A 21,997-nucleotide genomic window follows, 5' to 3' on the forward strand; every position below is an offset into this window, starting at 1 on the left:
ATCAATTTCGGTAAATTCCAAGATGGGCAAAACCCTTTCTTTCCAACGTTTAAAATTATTTCCATCAAAAGCCTCAAGCTTTGTAATTTCCGAAATAACCTTAAGAGAATCAACAACTTGTTTTTTCATTTTTAAAACACAAATATCAACCTTTAAAATTGTTGGAAAATATGACTAAATAAACAATTTTTGATTCAATAATACAAACCCTAAAAAATTAGCAATGACAAAAATAAATAGATAGAGTTAGAAAGATCTCACAAACTATAGAATCACGCAAAATGCGTTGTCTTTAAAGGTTGATTCGTGCCACCCAGAGTAGAACTCGGTGTGAATGGCTCTCTTGGCCGAACAACCCCCCAAGATTAGACTATAGTAATTTCTTCAAGTTGATCACACACTCAAGCAAGAAGAACTAGGAACAACCTTAATTTGCCTTTCCTTAAAACTAAAATTGATGCTGAAATTTTTAGTGGAGATGAGCAAAAAAACAGAGCAAAAACAGAGAGAAGAGAGGTGGCTGCTGTAGCTGAAAAACTTAAGAGCTAAAGAGGGGAATATAGGGTTTATATACTAACTAATGAGGGCTGAAGGGCTGCAAGTGTAACAGTCACTGTGCAAGCCAACGAGCTGCATGTAACAGTCACTGTGTAAGCCAACGGGCTGCACATTTAATGCCCCAACGGGCTACTTAATTAATGCCCAACGGGCAGAACCAAAAAGGGCTAAAAGGAAAAGAATGGAAATAGAATGAGGCCCAAGAATGATGTAACAAACCCAAACCCAATCCCAAGTCAACACCTAACCCATTGTGATCCAACTTACCACCTAAGACGTGCAAAGCCTTATAAACTCATAACAAGATTCATTCCTAACCAATGTGGGACACAAACATACATTAAGTGTTTGAAACACAAACATACTCCAACATGTAGGACAAGATTGGTTTTCCATGCATGCACATGGTGGTCTATAAGCTGAGAAACCATGATTAGACCTGAGGAGTCTGCATCATCTTTGGCCTCAAGTCTGAATCCTTGTAATGAAGGGACCAAAGGGTCTTGTTAGATATTAATTGACGTTGTACCAAGTACCTTTAACTTCTCACACCTTCAATAGCTTTCCAAATTGGGGATGCCACCTTTGCTGGACTGCTATACAGCTAGTCTTGCATAACCTTGTATTTGGCTCTCAGAATAGATAGACATAACTGTCATGCTTTGAAGCAATCATCCAAGCTAGTTTTACGAGTAACACATTGTTGACATCTTTGGTTTTTTTTTGGAAACCAAGACCTCCACATCACTTTGGAGAACACAACTTATCCCATGCTTTTCAAGCTAGAAATTTTCCCTAAGTCTCTTTTGACTTCCACCAAAATCTTCTTGATATGGCATTAAGTTTATCATAAACATAATTTGGGATTTTGAAGGAGGACAAGGCGGGTGCATCTTCCAGCCTAAGATAGGCATTTGCTCCTCCATCCCATTAACCTAGCCTCAAGTTTATTTTGGAGAAATTTGAAATCTCTTGAAGGAGATCTCGTGAGGAACAGCAGAGCCCCTAGGTATATGGCATCCTTTATAAAGCTCTTTGTTTGTAGATTTACTTGATGGCTCTCGAGGATTGCTTTCAAGTGTGCTTAGAGAAGTGTATTCCAGATTTGCTTATGTTTAAGCTTTGCCCATGTTGGAAAAACATGGTTTGTATAGCATACAAAACACATGCAGCGGAAAATTAACGGATTTACTTCATTCGTAATTGATAACATGTACTATGTTTCAAAATTTAAGAACAGGAGAGCATACCTTGGTGCGGTGAAATTCAAAACCAAAGATTAGAAGTACTTGGGAACACATTTAATCTTCACTCCAATTCCACTTTTGCCCAAGAACTGTGGTCTCTCAATCAGTTTACACGTATGTGTTCAAGGGAGATTTTGAGACTGGCTTACACTCTTATACACACCATTTCCATACATATAAAATTTTGTATGTTTCTCTCCTTATATATAACTGATTATCAAATTAAGCTAACTTTTTGGGCCATTCCAATTGGGCTTTAGTATGTGGCTTGGAGTGGGACCAAAATGGACAAATAAGACACTAGCTCCAATAGGTTTTGGGCTTTTCTGTCAACCCTTGACAAGTCCAAAATTACTATTAATTTTATTTAATATCACTATATAAATATAATTGCACTTTAGACCTTATTAATAAACTATATCTCAAGACTTTATTATACATTCAACCCCTTCATTAAAATATTCGTAATAATACAAAGTCATGAATGTTGACTGTCACTTTGAAGATTACTACATCCTAATCCTTGAGTACCCGATTTAATCCATTAAGTTATTCATCATATATTTACGAAATTCAATTTCATAAATATATATTTTAGTAACTTCTTACTAAAATAGTTAAACCTAACATTCTGAATAACCAAACCCATTAAACCTATCTCAATGGAATATTTTATATCTCCATTAAGAGATTATGAATTTCATCTTGAGAATACATGGTCCTTCAACATTAAATGTGGTTGCCCAACATACTTAGATTTTGATCGTGACTTTAGATCTCACTACTGATATATCAAAGCAACCTACACTTCATGATCAGGTTCATTATTCTCTTAAGATTAAGAGTTGATGTAAATATAAGTTGTGAGATTTATTATTCATTTGACAGTTATTAGTAGAATAATAAATCTCATAACAGCTCAGTTCAATATGTTTTAACACTTAGAACATATCAACATATCAACTAGAAGTCTCCACTTCTATGATCAAATATTCATGTTACCATTATTTTAGATAATAATAAAACAACTTTATTAATAACAACATAATATCATACATAGCATCATACAATAGGATTTAAAGGGCATATATCCTAACAATCTCCCACTTGCCCTAAAGACTATTGTGTACTAATCTAACTCCCATTCCCTCCAAATGTGACTAAAAAGTCCTTTGGGACAAGGCTTCGTTAAAGGGATCTGCTAGATTACTTGCACTATCAATCTTTGCTACTACTACATCTCCTCAAGCAACAATGTCTTGAATGATGTGATACTTTCTTTCTATGTGCTTTCCTTTGTTATGATTCCTTGGATCTTTGGATTGTGCAACCACTCCACTATTGTCATAAAACAATGTGATAGGAACTTGCTCCATTCCCATAACACCAAGATTAGAAAGGAATTTCTTGAGCCAAACAACTTCCTTTACCACTTCACAAGCAACAGTATATTCAGCTTCTATGGTGGAGTCGGCAATTCAAGATTGCTCAACACTCCTCCAACTTATGGATCCACCTCCTAAGGTGAACACATAACTTGAAGTGGACTTTCTGAAATCAACATCTGATTAAAAATCTGAATCTACATAACAAATGGGAATCAAATCCTTACTATGGTAAACAAGCATATAATCTCTTGTTCTCCTTAGATACTTGAGAATATGCTTTACAGTTTGCCAATGTTTAAGTCCTAGATTTGATTAATATCGGCTGACCATGCTAACTGAATAACAAATATTTAGTCTAGTACAAAGCATGGCATACATGAGACTTCCCACTGTAGAAGCATAAGAAATTTGTCTCATTGTATTTTCCTCTTCAAGAGTCTTAGGCCTTTGGTCATCGGATAGAGGAATTCCATGTTTGAAAGGAAGTAATCCTTTCTTGGAGTTATGCATGTTAAACCGTTCTAGAACCTTATCTATATATCCAGCTTGTGACAAGCCTAACATTCTATTCTTTTGATCTCGCCAAAGCTTGATCCCTAGAATAAAGTTAGCTTCGCCCAAGTCCTTCATATCAAATTGGCTTGACAACCAAATCTTTACTGATGACATTACCAGTACATCATTTCCAATGAGTAGAATGTCATCAACATAAAGTACTAGGAACATTACCAATTTATCTTGATGTCGTTTGTACACACATGATTCATCAAGATTTTGTTCAAAACCAAATGACTTGATTGCTTGATCAAATCTGATGTTCCATGATCTAGATGCTTGCTTAAGTCCATAAATGGATCTTTTCAACTTGCATACCATATGCTCTTGGTTCTTTGCTATGAAACCTTCCGGTTGCATCTTATAGATTTCTTCTTCAAGATTAACATTTAGAAATGCAATCTTGACATCCATTTACCAAATCTCATAATCATAATGAGCAGCAATGGATAAGAGAATTCTGATACATTTTAGCATTACTACTAGTAAAAAGGTTTCTTCATAATCAATACCTTCTTTTTATGTATACCACTTCGCCACTAGCCTTACTTTAAAGGTTTCAACCTTTCCATCTATCCCTTTCTTCCTCTTGTAAACCCATTTGCAACCAACAAGTTTAATGTCATTAAGTGCCTTTATAAGATCCCAAACTTGATTGGAATACATAGAATCCAATTCAGATTTCATAACTTTGACCCAATGATATGCATCTATACCTTTCATTGCCTCCTCGTAAGTGTAAGATAGCTTCATAAGTTTCTCCTAGACCTATAAATCTTACAAGTGGCCTAACAATCCTCCCACTATGACGAGGCTCTTGTATACTAGTCACCTCATAAGTAATATCTTGTGGTGTATCCGATACAACAACATCATTCCTAGTTTCATCCATTGATCGTTCAATTACATGTTCATTCATTTCAGCCAAAACAACTCTACTTTTAGGAGTATAATCATTCATATAGTCATTTTCCAAAAATTTTGCATTTATACCAACAAACACTTTATTATCTTTATGACTATATAATAAACCTCCAACAATTCCTTTTGGATACCCGACAAAGAAAACCACTTCTGTTTTAGATTGTAACTTATCAAACTTTCCTTTCAACACATGATGGACAACCCCAAATATGGAGATGTCTCATACTAGGTTTACGTACAATCTACAACTCTACAGGTGTTTTAGCAACAGACTTCGTAGGTACTAAATTCAAAAGATACATTGTAGTATTTAAGGCATATTCCCAAAAAGAAATTGGTAGAGTCGAATAACTTAACATGGATCTAACCATATCTAAAAGAGTCTTATTCCTTCTTTCTGCTACACCATTTTGTTGTGGAGTTCCAGGTGCAGTCAACTGGGATATAATCTCATTTTCAATTAAGTAATCCTTGAAATCCCCAAAAAGATATTCGTCACCTCGATCAAATCGAATGGCCTTTATGTGTTTACCTAATTGATTCTTAACTTCAACCCTAAACTCGAACTTTTCAAAGGCTTCAGACTTCCGTTTCATTAGGTATACACATAGTTTTAAAAACCGGACCGGACCGGCCGGTCAGACCGGTTCAACCAGGAACCGGCCTTCAATCCGGTCCAGTTATGCTAAAAAAAACCGAAATTAACATAAAAATCGCAAAACAGTAAAAATCGGCCGATTCAACTGGAAAATCGGAAACCGGCACGATTAAATTGGTTACTGACCGGTTATTCTTTTTTTGTCCTTTCCCAGCCTAAAACAACAAAACTACGTCGTTTTTGGCTAAAATCCTAACCCTAAAGACTAACCTAACAATCTCACTCTCATTTTCACTATCTCAGACTCTCAGTATCTCTGCCTTGCCCTCTTCGCCTCACCCAAGCTCAACTCATTGAACTCAAGCTCACAGCCTCTCTTCCCCGCCGCTCACAACCTCTCTGCCTCGCTGCTCACAGCTCACCCTCTCCGCCTCACTCTCTTTGCCTCTCTGCCTCTCTGCTCGCCCTCTCCGCCTCACTCTCTCTGCCTCTGTACCTCGCCGCTCACACTCTCTGCCCTTTGCCTCGCCGCTCGCCCTCTCCGCCTCACTCTCTCTGCCTCTGTACCTTGCCGCTCACACTCTCTGCCCTTTGCCTCGCCCTCTCTGCCTCACTCAAGGTCACACTCTCTTCCTTTCTGCCCCGCCCTCGCCGCCTCAAACATTTTTCTTCCTCTCCGCCTCACTCAAGCTCACACTCTCATCCTCACAGGTTTGAAACTTTGAAGTACTGGGTTTTTTTTTTTTTTTTTTTTGGGTTTTTTCCTTCTCATCCTCACGGGTTCTCGGTCTTGCCCTCGCCCTCTAAAGTGCTATGCTTTCTGCTTCTCGGCTTCATCAGGTAACATTCTTTTCTTTAGATTTTGATTACTTGATTTTGATTTTGATAATTTTCTTTTCTCGGTTCTGTTTTTTTTTTCATTTCTCTCGGCTTCATCTCAGGTTCTCCATTCCTTGACTTCACTGGGTAAGTGCCTAAGTGGTAACTTCTATTTCTATCTTTCAATTATTACTTGATTTTTTGATTACTTGATTTTGATTTTGATTTTGATAATTTTATTTTCTCGATTTTTTTTTTTTTTTTTCATTTCTCTCGGCTTCATCTCAGATTCTCCATTCATGTTCTCGGCTTCATCTTAGGTTCTCCGTCTTGTGACTTCACTGGTAAGTGGTTACTTCTATCTTTCAATTATTAGTCTACAGAGTCTTTTATAGAGTATGTTGTGGATTTGATTTACAGAGTATTACTATTTGTGAAATATAAATTACAGAGTATTTTACAAAGTGTGTTGTGGATTTTGTGTATGATCAATGATGTGGATTTGATTTACAGAGAATTATTGATTGTGAAATATTGTTTACAGAGTATTTGTATTTTACTGAGTATGTTGTGGATTTGATTTATAGCATATTATTGTTTGTGAAATATTGTTTACAGTCTGAAATTGTTGAGTGAAATGGAGTCCGCCTCTGTGCCATCTAATGAACATGCTTCTACAACCGGGTCTAATGCTAATTCTTCATCTGTGAGGGCAAAATGTGATCCTGCATGGGATCATGTAACTGAAGAGTTGAAAGACGGAAAAGTAGTTATAGATGTATACATTGTGGGAAAACTTATAAAGGAGGGGGCATTAATCGGATGAAAAGACATCTAGCTGGAATTAAAGGTGATGTGGCTGCATGTATGAGTGTACCTTATGATGTTAGGTTTCAAATGGTTAAGAATTTGAAGGAAATTTCAAAATCTAAAGAACAAACAAAAAAGGATCAAGAAGCATCTAATTATTCGCCATTAAAGGATTCACCAGAAGTTGAAGATGTCTAAGAAATTACTCCTAGAGGTAGGGGGTTAGGTAAGGGAAATAGAAGTAGTCCTAGTAATTTCCACCAAGATCTAATCTTGGCAAGAGAAAGGTTGGTGACATTGGTAATTACTTCGCTCCTAGAACAACACCGAGAGCTCAACCTTCTATTAAAAGTGTGCTTGCTAGCAAAGAAAAGAAGCGGAGGGTTGATATGGCTGTAGCAAGATGGATGTATGATGCTTGCATTCCAATTAATGCTGTGAATTCTAGTTATTATCAACCTATGTTCAATGCTGTAGCTTCTTATGGTCCTGGATATAAAGGCCCAAATTATCATGCCCTTCGAGTGCCTTTGTTGAGAGAAGCAAAAAGAGAAGTCCAATTGATTGTTGATTATCATCGTTCATATTGGGCTAACACTAGTTGTACAATAATGGCTGATGGGTGGACTGATACTAGGCATAGAACATTGATTAATTTTCTTGTCTATTGTCCTAAAGGTATTATTTTTATATGTTCTATTGATGCTTCTGACTTTGTTAAGGATGCTATTAATTTAAGTAACTTGTTTGATGAAATTGTTAATTGGGTTGGTCCTGCAAATATAGCACATTTGGTCACTGATAATGCTGCAAATTATGTAGCTACTGGAAGAATTTTGTGTGGAAAATATAGGAACATTAGTTGGTCACCTTGTGCAGCACATTGCCTAAACCTAATTTTTAAGGAGATTGGGAAGATGGATCATGTAGCTAAACTTGCAAAGCGTGCATCCAAGATCACTGTGTTCATCTATAACCATGTGGCTTTGCAAGCTTAGTTGAGGACTAGAAAAAATTGGACGGAAATTGTGTGTCCAGGGCCAACTAGGTTTGCTACTACTTTCATTGCCTTAGGGAGTCTTAAGGAACATAAGCATGACTTACAAGCATTGGTGACAAGCAAATTTCATGTTGAATCAAGATATGCAAAAGATAAGAAAGCAAAGGCAGTGGTGAAAATCATTCTTGATAATCAATTTTGGAATGATTTTCATGTAATTGTGCATATTATGTCACCATTGATTCGTTTATTACGCATTGTTGATTCTGATGAAAAACCAGCTATGGGTTATGTATATGATGGCATGTATAGAGTAATTGATGGAATTAAAAAAAATTTCAAGGACAAGAAGAGACTATGGGAGCCTTATGTTAATATTATCAAGGATCGTTGGGATAATCAATTCTATAGAGATATTCATGCTGCTGCTTATTGGTTGAATCCTGCATTCCAATATGACACATCCACTCTTAATAAGAGGCTAAAGACACAATCTACTGTGATAGATGTTATTGAATCAAAAGTTTCAGTTGGTCGGTTGGAGTTGGTGGAGGAATTAAGGCTATTTCGAGAGCGTGAACAAACTTTTGGAACCCAACTTGCTCAAGAATCAGCTAGGACATCTCAGCCGGGTAAGATAATGTTTACTTTAACTAATAATAAAATGAAAATATGTTTTAAAGATCATAGCTCTTTTTTATATTTTTGAGATAAGTATAGTTGTGTTTATTGATTCATTGTATTTTTGTTTTGTGTTTTATATGGAACTTAGATGAGTGGTGGAAGTTGTTTGGATCTTGTGCTCCAACCTTACAAAAGTTTGCAATTCGAATCCTTAGCCAAACAGCTCTCTCTTCGGGATGTGAGCGGAATTGGAGTGCTTTTGAACAAATACATACCAAAAGAAGAAATAGATTGGAGCATCAACGACTTAATGATCTTATGTTTGTTCATTATAACTACCGATTAAAAGAAATGTATATATTATATAATTTCTTTGTTTCAATGTTTTTGTGGGGAAATATGAGTGATTCACTGATTTGGTCAAGTGGGTTCTTTGTGATTGTTAAATATAAGTGATTTAGTTACTAATTAAATTATTCATTATGTTCATCTTATGATATAGAGTCAAAAGGAAGAAGGTCAATTTTGATCCTATTGATTATGCAAGTATCAATAAAACTGAATTTTGGGTAGTGGAAGATGAGGAACCTCCATTTCTTGATCATGAGGAGATAGAAAATGCATTATATGAAGAGGGAGCCTATCCAATTGAAGAAGGGTCTTCTAGCCATGTACAAAGAGGTTAGCTTATAACAATTTTTTGCCTAGTTGCATATTTTAATTAGACTAATTATTATTTATGAGAAATGATATTGTTCTTTGGTTTTGGAATTTGTATAGATATGGACAATGAAGTGATTGAGGATGATGATGATGACATTAATTTGGAATCATTTGGTGATGAAGATGATGCTCCTCCCGGATTTAGAGATAAAAATCATCCTATTCATGTTGAAGATGAAGAAGATGAAGATGAGGATGATGATAATGAAGCTAGTGGTGGAGCATTTGGTTCACATGATGATATTGATTTCAATTTTCTTCATAACAAATGAGGCTTGGGTCTTAAAACTTAGTAGTTTTTTTGAAACTTTATAACTTATTTGCTAATTGGATGTAATGAACTTATTTGTTATTTGTCATTTGTCATTTGTCATTTGGATGTAAATGTAATGACTAATGAACTTATTGTTGTGGAATTTATGTGTATCTTTTTATTAGAAGACAAAGCTATAGATGAGTTGAGTTTGTTTGGATGTCCTACATTTTTTGTAGTTGGGGTTGGATGGTAACTTGGGTGGATTTGAAGCAAAGTAGGGAGAATGATAAGCCAAGTCACCATTTTGTATAAATTGTTGAGTCTGTTGAATAGAATATGAATATGTGTATCTGTTGAATAGAATAGAATATGAATGATAAGCCAAGTCACTATTTTGTATAAATTGTTGACTGTTTTTCCCTGTAATTGCCTAATTGGAGGAGGATTTTTTGATGGGCTTTCAATGACTTGTTGATAAATGTTGTAAATCAGTAAATGTGTGGCAGTGAACTCTTTGTGATGTGCTAGTCATGAGCCTAATTATGTTTTTAGTATATGAAAAAATTATTAATTATTTATATAATTTAAATAAATATTAATTAAATTATTTATGACGTCATCGGTTCGACCATCGGTCGGACCTCGGTCCGACCATAAAACCGGTAATTAGCTCATTTTTCGGTTCTTTCACCGTACTGGTTTTTAAAACCATGGGTATACATAACCAAATCTAGGGTAATCATCAGTGAAACTAATAAAATACTCATAGCCACCTCTTGCTTGAGTTGATATAGGACCACATACATCTGAATGTACTAGTTTTAGCAAATCTTGAGCTCTTCTACCTTTTGCACTAAAAGGTCTTTTGGTCATTTTGCCCTCCAAACAAGATTTACAAACTAGAAATCCATCAAAGTCCAATGGCTCTAAGAGTCCATCTTTGATCAGTCTTTGAATCCTGTTTGAATTAATATGACCCAAACGTAAATACCAAAGATATGCATCACTAGTAGAAGGAAACTTTCTCTTTAATGATTTCACATGTGAATTATTATCTAATTCAGAATTGTATAATTCATGCTTATCAGGAGTTATAATATAAAAACCATCAATAATATTGCCAGAACAGATAAACACTTTATCATTCTTTATTACAACATTTTCTTTCAGGATAACATAATATCCATGTCTACCTAAATAAGTTGTAGAAATAAAATTCCTACAAATATTAGGTACATACAAACAGTCTTCCAATAGTAAAACTCTAGAACCAAAACATAAATTAAACACTCCGACAACTACAACTGGAATTCTGCTCCCATCAGCCAAAGTAAGAAATAATTCCCCTTCATTTAGCTTTTTGGTCAAAATTGCAGATATAATTAATACAACCTGAATCCATATACCAGGAATCAGTGGGATTTTGTACTAAACATATTTCAAAAAGGAATGAACTTTTCATACCCTTATTATTGGCAGCTCTGAATTTGGACAATTCCTCTTCCAATGACCTTTCTCGCTACAATGGAAACATTTTCCTTTGGTGTAGTCCTTCTTCTTTCCCTTGTTGGCAACTCTTAAGGCAATTTGTTTACCATCTTGCTTGGTGAAGTCCTTCTTCTTCTTTTTACCCTTGCCTTTCGACTTAGGTTGAGAAGTGGAAGCTTCAACCATATTAGCATCAACACTGGTTGTACCAAGAATGCCTTCCGCTGCCACCAACTCATTCATTAATTCAGATAATGTATAAATCTTTTTGTTCATGTTATAATTAAGTCTGAATTCCTTGAATGATTCTGGCAGTGATTGGAGTATCATATCCGCTTGGGATTCTCTATCAATGTCAACACCTAAAACCTCCAGTATATTCAGATGAGAGATCATCTTAAGACAATGCTCCCTTATTGGAGTACCTTCAACCATTTTGGTATTATAAATTTGTCTCATAGTTTCTTGTCTTATAGAACGGCCTTACTCACCAAACATCTCCTTCAGACTTAGCATTATGTCCAAAGCTAGTTCTACATCCTGCATTTGATGCTATAGAACATTTGAAATAGATGCTAGGATATAGCACTTGGCCATCTCATTAGATTTTTGCCAACAATCATATCGTTGTTTTTCCTCAAGAGGAGCATTTAATGATGGAAAGTTAGGACATAGTTGACTAAGCACATACTTGTGCTCTTCAGCAGTAAGAACAATGTCCAAATTTCTTTTCCAGTCAACATAGTTGTACCCAGTAAGTTTCTTTTGATTAAGAATAGCAACAAGTGGGCTAAAGGATGCCATGATTTAAACTGAAAACAATAAACATGAATATAATAAGTAAACTAGATGTTATCAATTTAGCATATAAACGTATAGTATGGAACCTTAATAAAACCATAATATAAAATATGCAACAACAATCCAATCCATATTCAATATTCCTCAGCATAGAGTGAATATTAAAGAATATGATTGATTGAGAACTATTCTCATTATTAGTGCTATTATGATAACTCTTATCAAACACTAATAATATGCCGTTATACATTTAACCTCTAAATAATAATAGTAAGAACTCAACATAGAGGATACTATAATATTTAATCTAGTGTATACCATTGTCTAGAGCCATGTATAGCCACATTTCATCTACCATTAACAGGTTTATCTTGTAATACCATGATACAAAACACCCACCGCATGGAATGCAAAGCTCAAGGCTAAGAAAAGGTGTTTGATCCACTATAAACGAGGAAGTTCAATCTTGTAGCTACATGAAATAAATACTCTCCACATGGAATGCAAAGCTCGAAGCAAAGACAAAGTATATATTTCATACTACTATAAACCGACAATGGAGGCCGTGAGATGAAACCTTTGTATCTCTCTCCCACTAGATATTTTAAAAGAAAGGTTTTTATCATGTGTAATCTCATCACACATAGCCTTGCACTTTTAAATGTGAAAACACTTAGTGAAATTCAAAATTCACAGCTTTCGATCGATCAAATGTATCCCTCGATCGATCAAACGAAATTATGAAAAAAATCTTAACAAACTTTCTGGATGACTTGATCGACTCTCAATTCCTATTTGATTGATCGAAATGACAAATTCGATCGGTCGAAAAATTGAAGAGATTTATCACAAAGTCTCAAGTTGACTCGATCGATTCTCGATTCTTGTTCGATCGATCAAAAAAGAACATTCAATCGATCGAAGGGAATTCTCGATCGGTCGAAACTCGTGAAACTGAATTTTTTAGAATTTTCACCAAACTATTTTCAAAGGTTTTTCATGAACAAACTACCATCATATGAACATAATAGATTGAGTTTGAGATCAAAAACTGAGTTTCATTAATGCTATAGCCGTAAAGTTCAATCTAACACACTTAATAACAAACTTAAACAACATCATAACATCAATATCAGTTTTTATCCAACAATAATTTCAATTACCATGCAAAAAATTGATTGTAGAATCTTATAATATCAAAATCAAAGATTAGAAGTACTTGGGAACACTTTTAATCTTCGCTCCAATTCCACTTTTGCCCAAGAAGTGTGGTTTCTTAATCAATTTACATGTATGTGTTCAAGGGAGATTAAGAGAATGGCTTAAACTCTCATACACACCATTTCCATACATATAAAATTTTGTATGTTTCTCTCCTTATATATAACGAATTATCTAATTGGGCTAGCCTTTTGGGCCATTCCAATTGGGTTTTAGTATGTGGCTTGGAGTGGGATCAAAATGGACAAATAAGACACTAGCTCCAATGGGTTTTGGGCTTTTCTGTCAACTCTTGACAAGCCCAAAATTACCATTAATTATATTTAATATCACTATATAAATATAATTGCACTCTAGGCCTTATTAATAAATTATATCACAAGACTTTATTATACGTTCAACCCCTTCATTAAAAAATTCGTAGTAATACAAAGTCATGAATGTTGATTGCCACTTTAAAAATTACTATATCTTAATTCTTGAATACCCGAAAATCCTTTAAGTTATTCATTATATATTTATGAAATCCAATTTCGTAAATATATACTTTAGTAACTTCTTACTAAAGTAGTTAGGCCTAACATTCTGAATAACCAAACCCATTAAATTTATCTCAAGGGAATATTTTATATCTCCATTTAGAGATTATGAATTCTATCTTGAGAATATATGTTCCTTCAACATTAGATGTGGCTACCCAACATACTGAGGCTTTGATCGTGACTTTAGATCTCACTCTTTATATATCAAAGCAACCTACACTTCATGATCAGGTTCATTATTCTCTCAGGATTAAGAGTTGATGTAAATACAAGTCGTGAGATTTATTATTCACTTGACAGTCATTAGTAGAATAATAAATCTCACAGTGACCTAGTTCAATATGTCTTAACACTTAAAACATATCAACTAGAAGTCTCCACTTCCATGATCAAGACAAATCATCTTAGTTGATATGTTATAGTCTTCGCAGATGAAATGCCCGATTTCATCACCGACTACGAACTAAAATTCTGAGTTTACAAAGAACTTGTGATTTATATCTTCTATGACTAAATCACATACTATGCATCTCATGGGCTATATGATAATGTCTAAATATTCACGTTACCATTATTTTAGATGATAGTAAAACAACTTTATTAATCACAACATAATATCATACAATAGGATTTGAAAAGGCACATATCCTAACAGCCCAGACCACCTATAATATCTTTCAATGCATTCCATGATGGTACCAGCTTCTCTTCTTGTGGATTTGGAGAACAGGATAATGTTGTCTACATACATAATGTGTGTGATGGCAAGGCCATTAATACTTGCCTTCACACCACTAATACTTTTAGCTCAAATTCTTGATTTAGAATTATTGGCAGAATTTCTTGCCCCAAGATAAATAGATAGGATGACAATGGGTCACCTTGCCACAATCCTCTACTTGGTCTAAATTGGTTTAACTTTGCACTAGTCACCAACACACCAACACTTCAAAAGAGACCATAGATACATAGGCCATGGTCCAATTTACGAATGTTTCATTAAATCCATACTTGAGTACGACAAATTTTAGGAAGCTCCAATTCATTCTATCATATGCTTTTTGCAGATACAGCTTCAAAGCTATTAGGCCGAATTCTATCTTCCTAGTCTTGAAATGGTGAAGCATTTCTCCACTACCACCTATGGGCACAACGGAATGGAGTCGCCACCTAGTTATATGGTCTAGGAACCATGAATACAACGTCCTTTCGAGAAAGGACATTTGATCTTACTACCAGAGTTTGAGTTTAGAGTTTAAGTACGTTCTTGGGACGGTGTTAGGCATCCAAGATTGCCCAACCCTAACGTTGGCCTCCCATCATTATGTCTTATACCTTAACCTCATTAAAAGCACTTTCAAAACTTACATCTATACTCACACACACACACACTAACATACATCTATGCATACAACATGACATATTTCATCTCAAACAAAACATACTTATCTATCAACCCAAACAAAAAAGTAGCCAAACATATTAAAGAAACTCTAGCATTCATCTAACATATGAAAACCCTATCATACACCTAAAACAAGGTAGCAACTTACACATGGCAGCAAGGCATATCATCATAGCAAGGAAAACATATTACAAACCCTAATCATACATTTAAGCATATTCCATCATATCATCAAAGTAAAACTCTAACACAAAATGCATGGACATTGTTAATGCATAACTTACCCTTTACTTATCTCTCAGTAGCACAGCACCTATGGCAACAATGTTAATACATGTGAATGAATGAAATTAAAGATAAGAAACCCTAATCTAGACATGTGATAACAAACAAACATGTTAAAAGGTGAACAAGCAATTATGGGGCTTAAAAACATATGAAAAAGAGGCTACATAGAACAGAAATATGAATACAGAAACAAAACAAACAAAAATTAGGGTTTTTGAGTAACGGCATCATGCACGCTAAAACAGGTCTGCGTACGCATGAGTTCAACCTATGTGCGTAGGCAAGATCATGCGTACGTAGATCCTTACCCAGAATACCTAATTTACATAGAAAAAGAGTAGAAGCCAAACAAAACATAAAATCTAACAACCTAACATGCTTAAATACATAAAGAAAACCTAAAACTAACCTAAACAAACATGTGTAAACATAAACTAAATAAAATACAGATTAAAATAAAGATTAAACGCAGAAAAGAAAAGGCAAAGTTTAAAAGGATACCTTAAAGCAAAAGCTCCTAGGCTTGATTTTTAACGGTTCCCCTTAGTCAAATCTATTACAATTCAATAAAATAGTGATTAGCAATCTTAAACTCAAAGGATTGGGGCCAGAAAAGGTCCCAATCAAATAAAAATGACTTGAGGGTGTTTTATGAAAAACTCCCTTATGATTCACTATTTTCTAGTGAATCTTAGGTTTTTCCCATGGAATTTATGTGTGTTTTGAAAATGTATCATGTAAGGCTTTTTATAGTTGAAAAAATGGGGTTTGGAATGGCTCCCAGACGAAGTGGGATTCATTCCAAACCTCAACCATTATTGCAAAAAACTTGTCTTTCTTATGCTTCTGAAACCCTAGTTGCGTACACATGCTTTAGCTTGTGTATGTAGACTGTGACTCACATACGTAGGCTAAGGGCCACTTTGGTCATTTAATTTTTCAAAAATAGATTTTTGCTCATTTAAAATGTTATATTTTCCATTTTAACACTCCTCAAGTCATTTTAATATTGGATTGGGCTCTAAACTGGCCTTGGGCCTTAAAGTTCAAGCAACATTAGGGAACAAGGGCCTGAGTCCTAAAGGGTACAAAATGCGGTGTCTACACCACCTGATTCCCAACTATCCATCTATCTAGAATGCAAGCAGATTGATTAGGAGATATTAATTTATGGAGTGGTATGATTTTGGACACCAAGAGCTTTGATATGATTTTGTAAACGACATTGCAGAGGCTTATGGATCAAAAATTATTTATAGTGGATGGGTTTTGTGTTTTGGGAATTAGGACAATCAGAAAGCTATTAATCTCCTTTGGTCAAGCTCTAAGGTGGAAGAAGGAAGTGACAGTATTAATGACATTCTCCCAACAGTATTCCAGTATTTCTTATAAAAGATGGCATGGAACCCATCAGGGCCTGGGGCCTTTTGATCTTCCATTGCAAATTATAGTATTCTTGATTTGATCTAGGGTAGGAATGCTACTGAGGATGGTGTTTTCTATTTGTGTGATTGAGGGTTGGATGAGGTTCTCCAAATCATTGGGAAGTCAACTTGATCTTCTGTGTAAATGTTTTTGAACCCTTCTTGGAACATATGTCTGATTTTCCCTGCACCCCTAATCCAAGTTCCATCAGTATTCTTGATTGTGTTGATATTGTTGCGACGCCTCTCAATGATGGTGGAAAGATGGAAAAACCTTGAGTTCTTGTGCAATAGATATTTATTACAACTATAATTTTTTTGGCTGCAATAGGACTTGTTGTAATAGACATTTTTTTTCTTGTAGTGACTCATGAGGGTAAATTTTAGGTGTAGTACATTAGGTACAGTGTATTAGATTCCTAATGCATAACAATAATAAAACATAAGTGCTGTAAGCAGTTACATCAGAGGGCAGAGCAGCTTCTGAAAAGCCGGGGGTTTCTTCAACCCATGCCTCAAAATCAACTATAGACTTAGCATGATGAGCTAGAAGATGGGCTGGCCTATTGCCTACCCTTTTTATGTGAGAAAAATCAAAAGAACGAAAAGCTTGAAGATGATAGAGAATGCCTTCCAACACGTTAGCAATAGCAGGTGGGACTAAGGAGCCTCCTTTAAGAAAATTGTATACTTGTAGAGAGTCCCCTTCGAAAATGATCTCTTGAATTCCAACATCCCTTGCAAACATCACAGCAGCTTCCATTGCCTTAGCTTCAACTTCAAGAGCACCTAATGGAGCATATATCTGCTGACTTAAGGCACCAACAACCTGACCATCAGCATCACGAATAATCACACCCAAGCCAGTAGTAAGTTGCTCCTTGAACACAGCTCCATCAACATTTGCTTTATACATACCAGGCATGGGGGGTATCCACCTAGTATGGAGAGGGATTGTAGGCAGTTTAGGGCAATCTTGAACAACCTGAAATTTTGCTATCAGCCGAGAAGCTTCAAGAACAATATTTGTCACAGATTTTGGCACATCACCATGTCGAATCCCATTCCAGTTGTTCCATAAATTCCAAGAGATGACCATGAAGTGAGCAAGTTCAAAAACTACTGGACTCGAGCCATTCCTACATTTCTAAATCATATCCTCAAAAGTGCAATTTCTATCCACCACCAGACTGCAAGCTTCCCATACTAATTGAGCAAAAGCACAGTGCAGAAGAACATGGCTTGTTGTCTCCCTACCTTGGTCACAATGCTCAACAACCTTAGAACTGATCACTTTCCTGTGGAATAGATTAGCTTTTGTAGGGAGTATATTCTGACAAGCCCTCCAAGCAAAGTTCTTTATTTTATTGGGCACATTAGTACTCCAAATGGACCTCCAAAGTTGCTATTGTCCACTAGGGCCTGAGGTACTTTCATTTTCTGCACTTTTCATATCCAAAACCAACCAATAAGCACTTTTCACCATGAACTTACCATTTGGTGTTGCTACCCAGACCACTTTATCCCTAGGCATACGAGTGCTCAGAGGAATACTAAGGATAATATCCGCTTCAAAGTTTAGGAACAACTCCCTTACTAGATCAGATCTCCAAGTGCCATGGTCTACATCAATCAGAACATTTACTGTTGCATTCTCAGGTAACAAGGTTCTAGGAGAGATAACTTGATAGGTGGATGGATTTGGGAACCATTTATCTTTCCAAATACATATATTCTCCCCATTTCCAACTTGCCAACGTATCCCATGCTTAATTATTGGTTGTGCTGCTAGAATGCTCCGCCAAACATAGGACGGATTCCTACCTTGTTGAGCTTGTACAAAGGAAGTGTCAGGGAAGTACTTACTTTTGAAAACCTGATAGAAAAGTGAGTATGATTGTTGTTGCAACCACCACCCTTGCTTAGCTAGAAGGGCAAGATTGAAAGATCTTAGGTCCCTGAAACCAATACCACCACAAGCTTTTGGAGTACACAACTTTTCCCATCTCATCCAAGCTAGTTTACGCTCATCATTTTTCTGCCCCCACCAGAATTTGCTTACCATACTATTCAAGTAATCACAAAGGGACTTTGGTAGTAGAAAGCAACTCATAGTATGTGTTGGGATTGCTTGCACAACAACCTTAATCAGCACCTCCCTACCTGCCATAGACAAAACATTTTCCTTCCAACCAGCTAGTTTGTTGGCCACTCGTTCCTTTAATTGTTGGAAGGTATTACACTTGTTTCTACCCACCAAGGATGGCAAACCCAGGTACTTCTCATGCTAACGGATGATATCTACCCCAAATCTTTGCTTAACATCTTCCTGGATTTCCATGGCTGTATTGGGGCTAAAAAATAACGAGGTTTTTTGTCTATTTACTTGCTGCCCTGTTGCTCTTTCATAGACTAGTAGCAATCTTTGGATTTCTTCACAGTCCTCAATGGTAGCATTACAGAAGAGAAGGCTGTCATCAGCAAAGAAAAGATAAGTGATGTGAGGGCTTCTCTTGCAAACTTGGAGAACTCGAAGGGTGCACACCTCAAAAGCTCTGTGTAATAAGGCTGAAAGACTTTCTACACACAAAAGAAACAAATAGGGAGAGAGAGGGTCTCCTTGACGTAAACCCCTAGTTGGAGTAATACGTCCTTGGGGAACGCCATTAATACAAATAGAATATGTGACAGAGGTGACACAACTCATAACCATAGATATCCACCTAGGATGAAAGCCCATTTTAGTCATGATTTTTTCCAAACAACTCCATTCAACCCTATCAAAAGCCTTACTCATGTCAAGCTTTAAAGCCATGGCTCCTGTTTTCCCTCTTCTTTTTTGACTAATAGAATTCATAATTTCAAAAGCAACAAGCACATTATCCATAATAAGTATCTCTAAGAGAAAAGCAGTATGATTTTCAGTGATAAGAGATGGAATAAGAGTCTTAAGTCTATTAGCAAGAACCTTTGATGCCAGTTTATAGATGACATTAGATAGACTAATAGGCCTATATTCTGACACCTTTGTAGGACTCTTTACCTTAGGAATAAGAAAAATATGTGTATCATGAAAATTAGGAGGTGCTACACCAGTGTTTAAAAAATTAATAACACAATTAACAACACTATCCCCAACAACATGCCAAAAATACTGATAAAAGAGAAGGGGCATACCATCCGGACTCGGAGATTTTAGAGGGTACATCTAATCAAGGGCTTTTTTCACCTCTATAGCACTGAATTCTCTAGTGAGCATATGGTTCATTTGAGGGGTCACACCTGGATTTATTGCATCAAGAAATTCCAGAGTAATATCTGGTTGGGAGGTGGTAAACAGCTCCTGGTAGTAATCAATGATCACCTCAGAAATCTTGTCCTCATTTTCCTGCCATATATTGGTTTTGTCCATGACGCCCATAATTATGTTACGCTGCTTTCGACTAGAGGCCTTTGCATGAAAAAATCTTGTATTTTTATCACCTTCTTTCAGCCAGGGGTTACAAGACCTTTGTTTCCACATCCTTTCCTCTAGATTAAGCAAGTGGTTCACTTCTGCCCTCTGCTGACATACCTCTAGTGTGTTTGACAACCCTACTACTCTCTCCTCTAAAGCTTGGAGTAAGTCTTGTGCCTTTGCCAATTTTTCCCAATATGTCCAAACTCCTGAATATTCCATCTGGTCAAAGCCATACGGCATGAATCCAGACAAGCCGCAAAATTATTTTCTACACGCCCAAGTGAACCTTCAGCCCAAGCTTTTTCCACAATCACGCCACACCTATCATCTTTAAGCCACATGGATTCGAATCTAAAGAGCTTTTTTGGCCTCTTTCGTTGCACCCTTTGAGAACTAATCCTCAACATTAAAGCACAGTGGTCAGAAGCAGAGGAAGCCAAGTGGTGTAGTCTCGCATTTGGAAACAAATTTAGCCACTCTGTTGTTGCAAACACACGATCAAGTCTTTCCCGTATCCAACCCAAATCATTTCTAAACATACTCCATGTAAACCATGAACCGACATATCCAATATCTTTCAACCCACAAGTATCGATACAACGCTGAAAATTTTCAATCTGCCTACTCGGCCAATCCAACCCACCCTGCTTTTCCGTAACACTGAGGATCTCATTGAAGTCCCCCACACACAATCAAGGGATATTATTCACTATAGCAAGTTGAGAAAGACGAGCCCATGACTCTAGCCTACCACCTGTATCGAGGTTGTCGTAGAAACCTGTCAGACGCCATTTCCCAATACAGCCCCCAGAATCAATGACAGCATCAATATGCCACCGAGAGAAAGATTAAATATGAACATTAGTCTCTGGTTTCCAAAACAGTGCAATTCCACCACTCTTTCCCTCACTTGGGACTACCAAACCTTGTGTCAATCCAAGAGAGTGTTTTATGTTGGACATTCGTTTCATGGATTTCAAAGGAAGTTTGGTTTCCACGAGGAAGACCAAACTAGGAGCTTCAGCTTGCATTAATTTCTTTAGTGCATTAACTGTACGGGGGTTCCCAAGCCCCCGACAGTTCCAACCTAAAGAATTCATTGTGCCCGACGAGGTTGCCAAGCAACCTCCGCCGATCCAAATTGATCCTTAAACACCTTCCCCAAAGACACAGCATCATCCAACTTGATTTTCTTTTCTTCCCCTGATGTAGTAGAATTAGTCCAACCTTCAAATTTCCTCTTAGGCTCCTCTTTTTGAATTTCCATCACCATATCCTCAGATGCCTCTATTTTTTTTGGTCTCGGTCCAGTTCCTTTTGTACCCTTACAACCACCTTTGCCCTTAGTATATTGCCCAGATTTTTTTGGCTACACACGAACAATCCCACCTTTTGAATTTGCCACCTGAGTAAAATTATCTCCAGGACCCATAACGAAAGCAATAGGGACCTTATTAACCTCACCTTGAGGCACTTCAAGAGCAGGCCCATGTAGAGGGGTGATATCAGCCCCATTTGACTTGGAATCAACATCATTTGAAAGTGGGGATATAGAATCAGAAATTTCCTTATCCTTTTCAACCATCTCTGATACTTTCCACTTAAGCGCCTTATCAATCTCCCTTATATGTGCCTCAAAATCAATTGGAATGGCTGAAATTTTTTGAATTGAAGGGAACTCTGGATCTTTAGGGACATGATGTATAGGTGGAGAACTAGTTACAAAAATATTGGGATTTGAGAGTACCTTGTGCTGCACCGTATCCCCTGTATTCCCCACATGCTCCGCTGCGGTCCGGTGTAGATTCCCAGGACTTTTGGTACTGTGGTTGACTTGGTGAGTATCTTGACAACTAACCTGAACAA

The 21,997-nt window shown here is 36.4% G+C and overlaps 3 protein-coding genes across 3 annotated transcripts; 2 read left to right on the forward strand and 1 right to left on the reverse strand.

Annotated features, from left to right (window-relative positions):
• Nucleotides 1-6,726: 6,726 nt before the first annotated feature.
• LOC115954960 lies at nucleotides 6,727-7,897 on the forward strand. Its single transcript, XM_031072976.1, has 2 exons — nucleotides 6,727-6,867; nucleotides 7,181-7,897. Exons 1-2 carry the CDS (start codon nucleotides 6,727-6,729, stop codon nucleotides 7,895-7,897), a joined length of 858 nt encoding a protein of 285 aa, XP_030928836.1.
• A 231-nt stretch (nucleotides 7,898-8,128) lies between these two features.
• On the forward strand, nucleotides 8,129-9,518 carry LOC115954971. Its single transcript, XM_031072987.1, has 4 exons — nucleotides 8,129-8,531; nucleotides 8,672-8,876; nucleotides 9,026-9,204; nucleotides 9,304-9,518. Exons 1-4 carry the CDS (start codon nucleotides 8,129-8,131, stop codon nucleotides 9,516-9,518), a joined length of 1,002 nt encoding a protein of 333 aa, XP_030928847.1.
• An 8,558-nt stretch (nucleotides 9,519-18,076) lies between these two features.
• On the reverse strand, nucleotides 18,077-18,736 carry LOC115954980 (uncharacterized mitochondrial protein AtMg00310-like). Its single transcript, XM_031072995.1, has one exon. The coding sequence runs from the start codon at nucleotides 18,734-18,736 to the stop codon at nucleotides 18,077-18,079; it is 660 nt and encodes a 219-aa protein (XP_030928855.1).
• Between the last annotated feature and the right edge of the window lie 3,261 nt (nucleotides 18,737-21,997).

This window comes from Quercus lobata, chromosome 1, assembly GCF_001633185.2.
Source record: "Quercus lobata isolate SW786 chromosome 1, ValleyOak3.0 Primary Assembly, whole genome shotgun sequence".
Classification (NCBI taxonomy): Eukaryota; Viridiplantae; Streptophyta; class Magnoliopsida; order Fagales; family Fagaceae; genus Quercus; species Quercus lobata.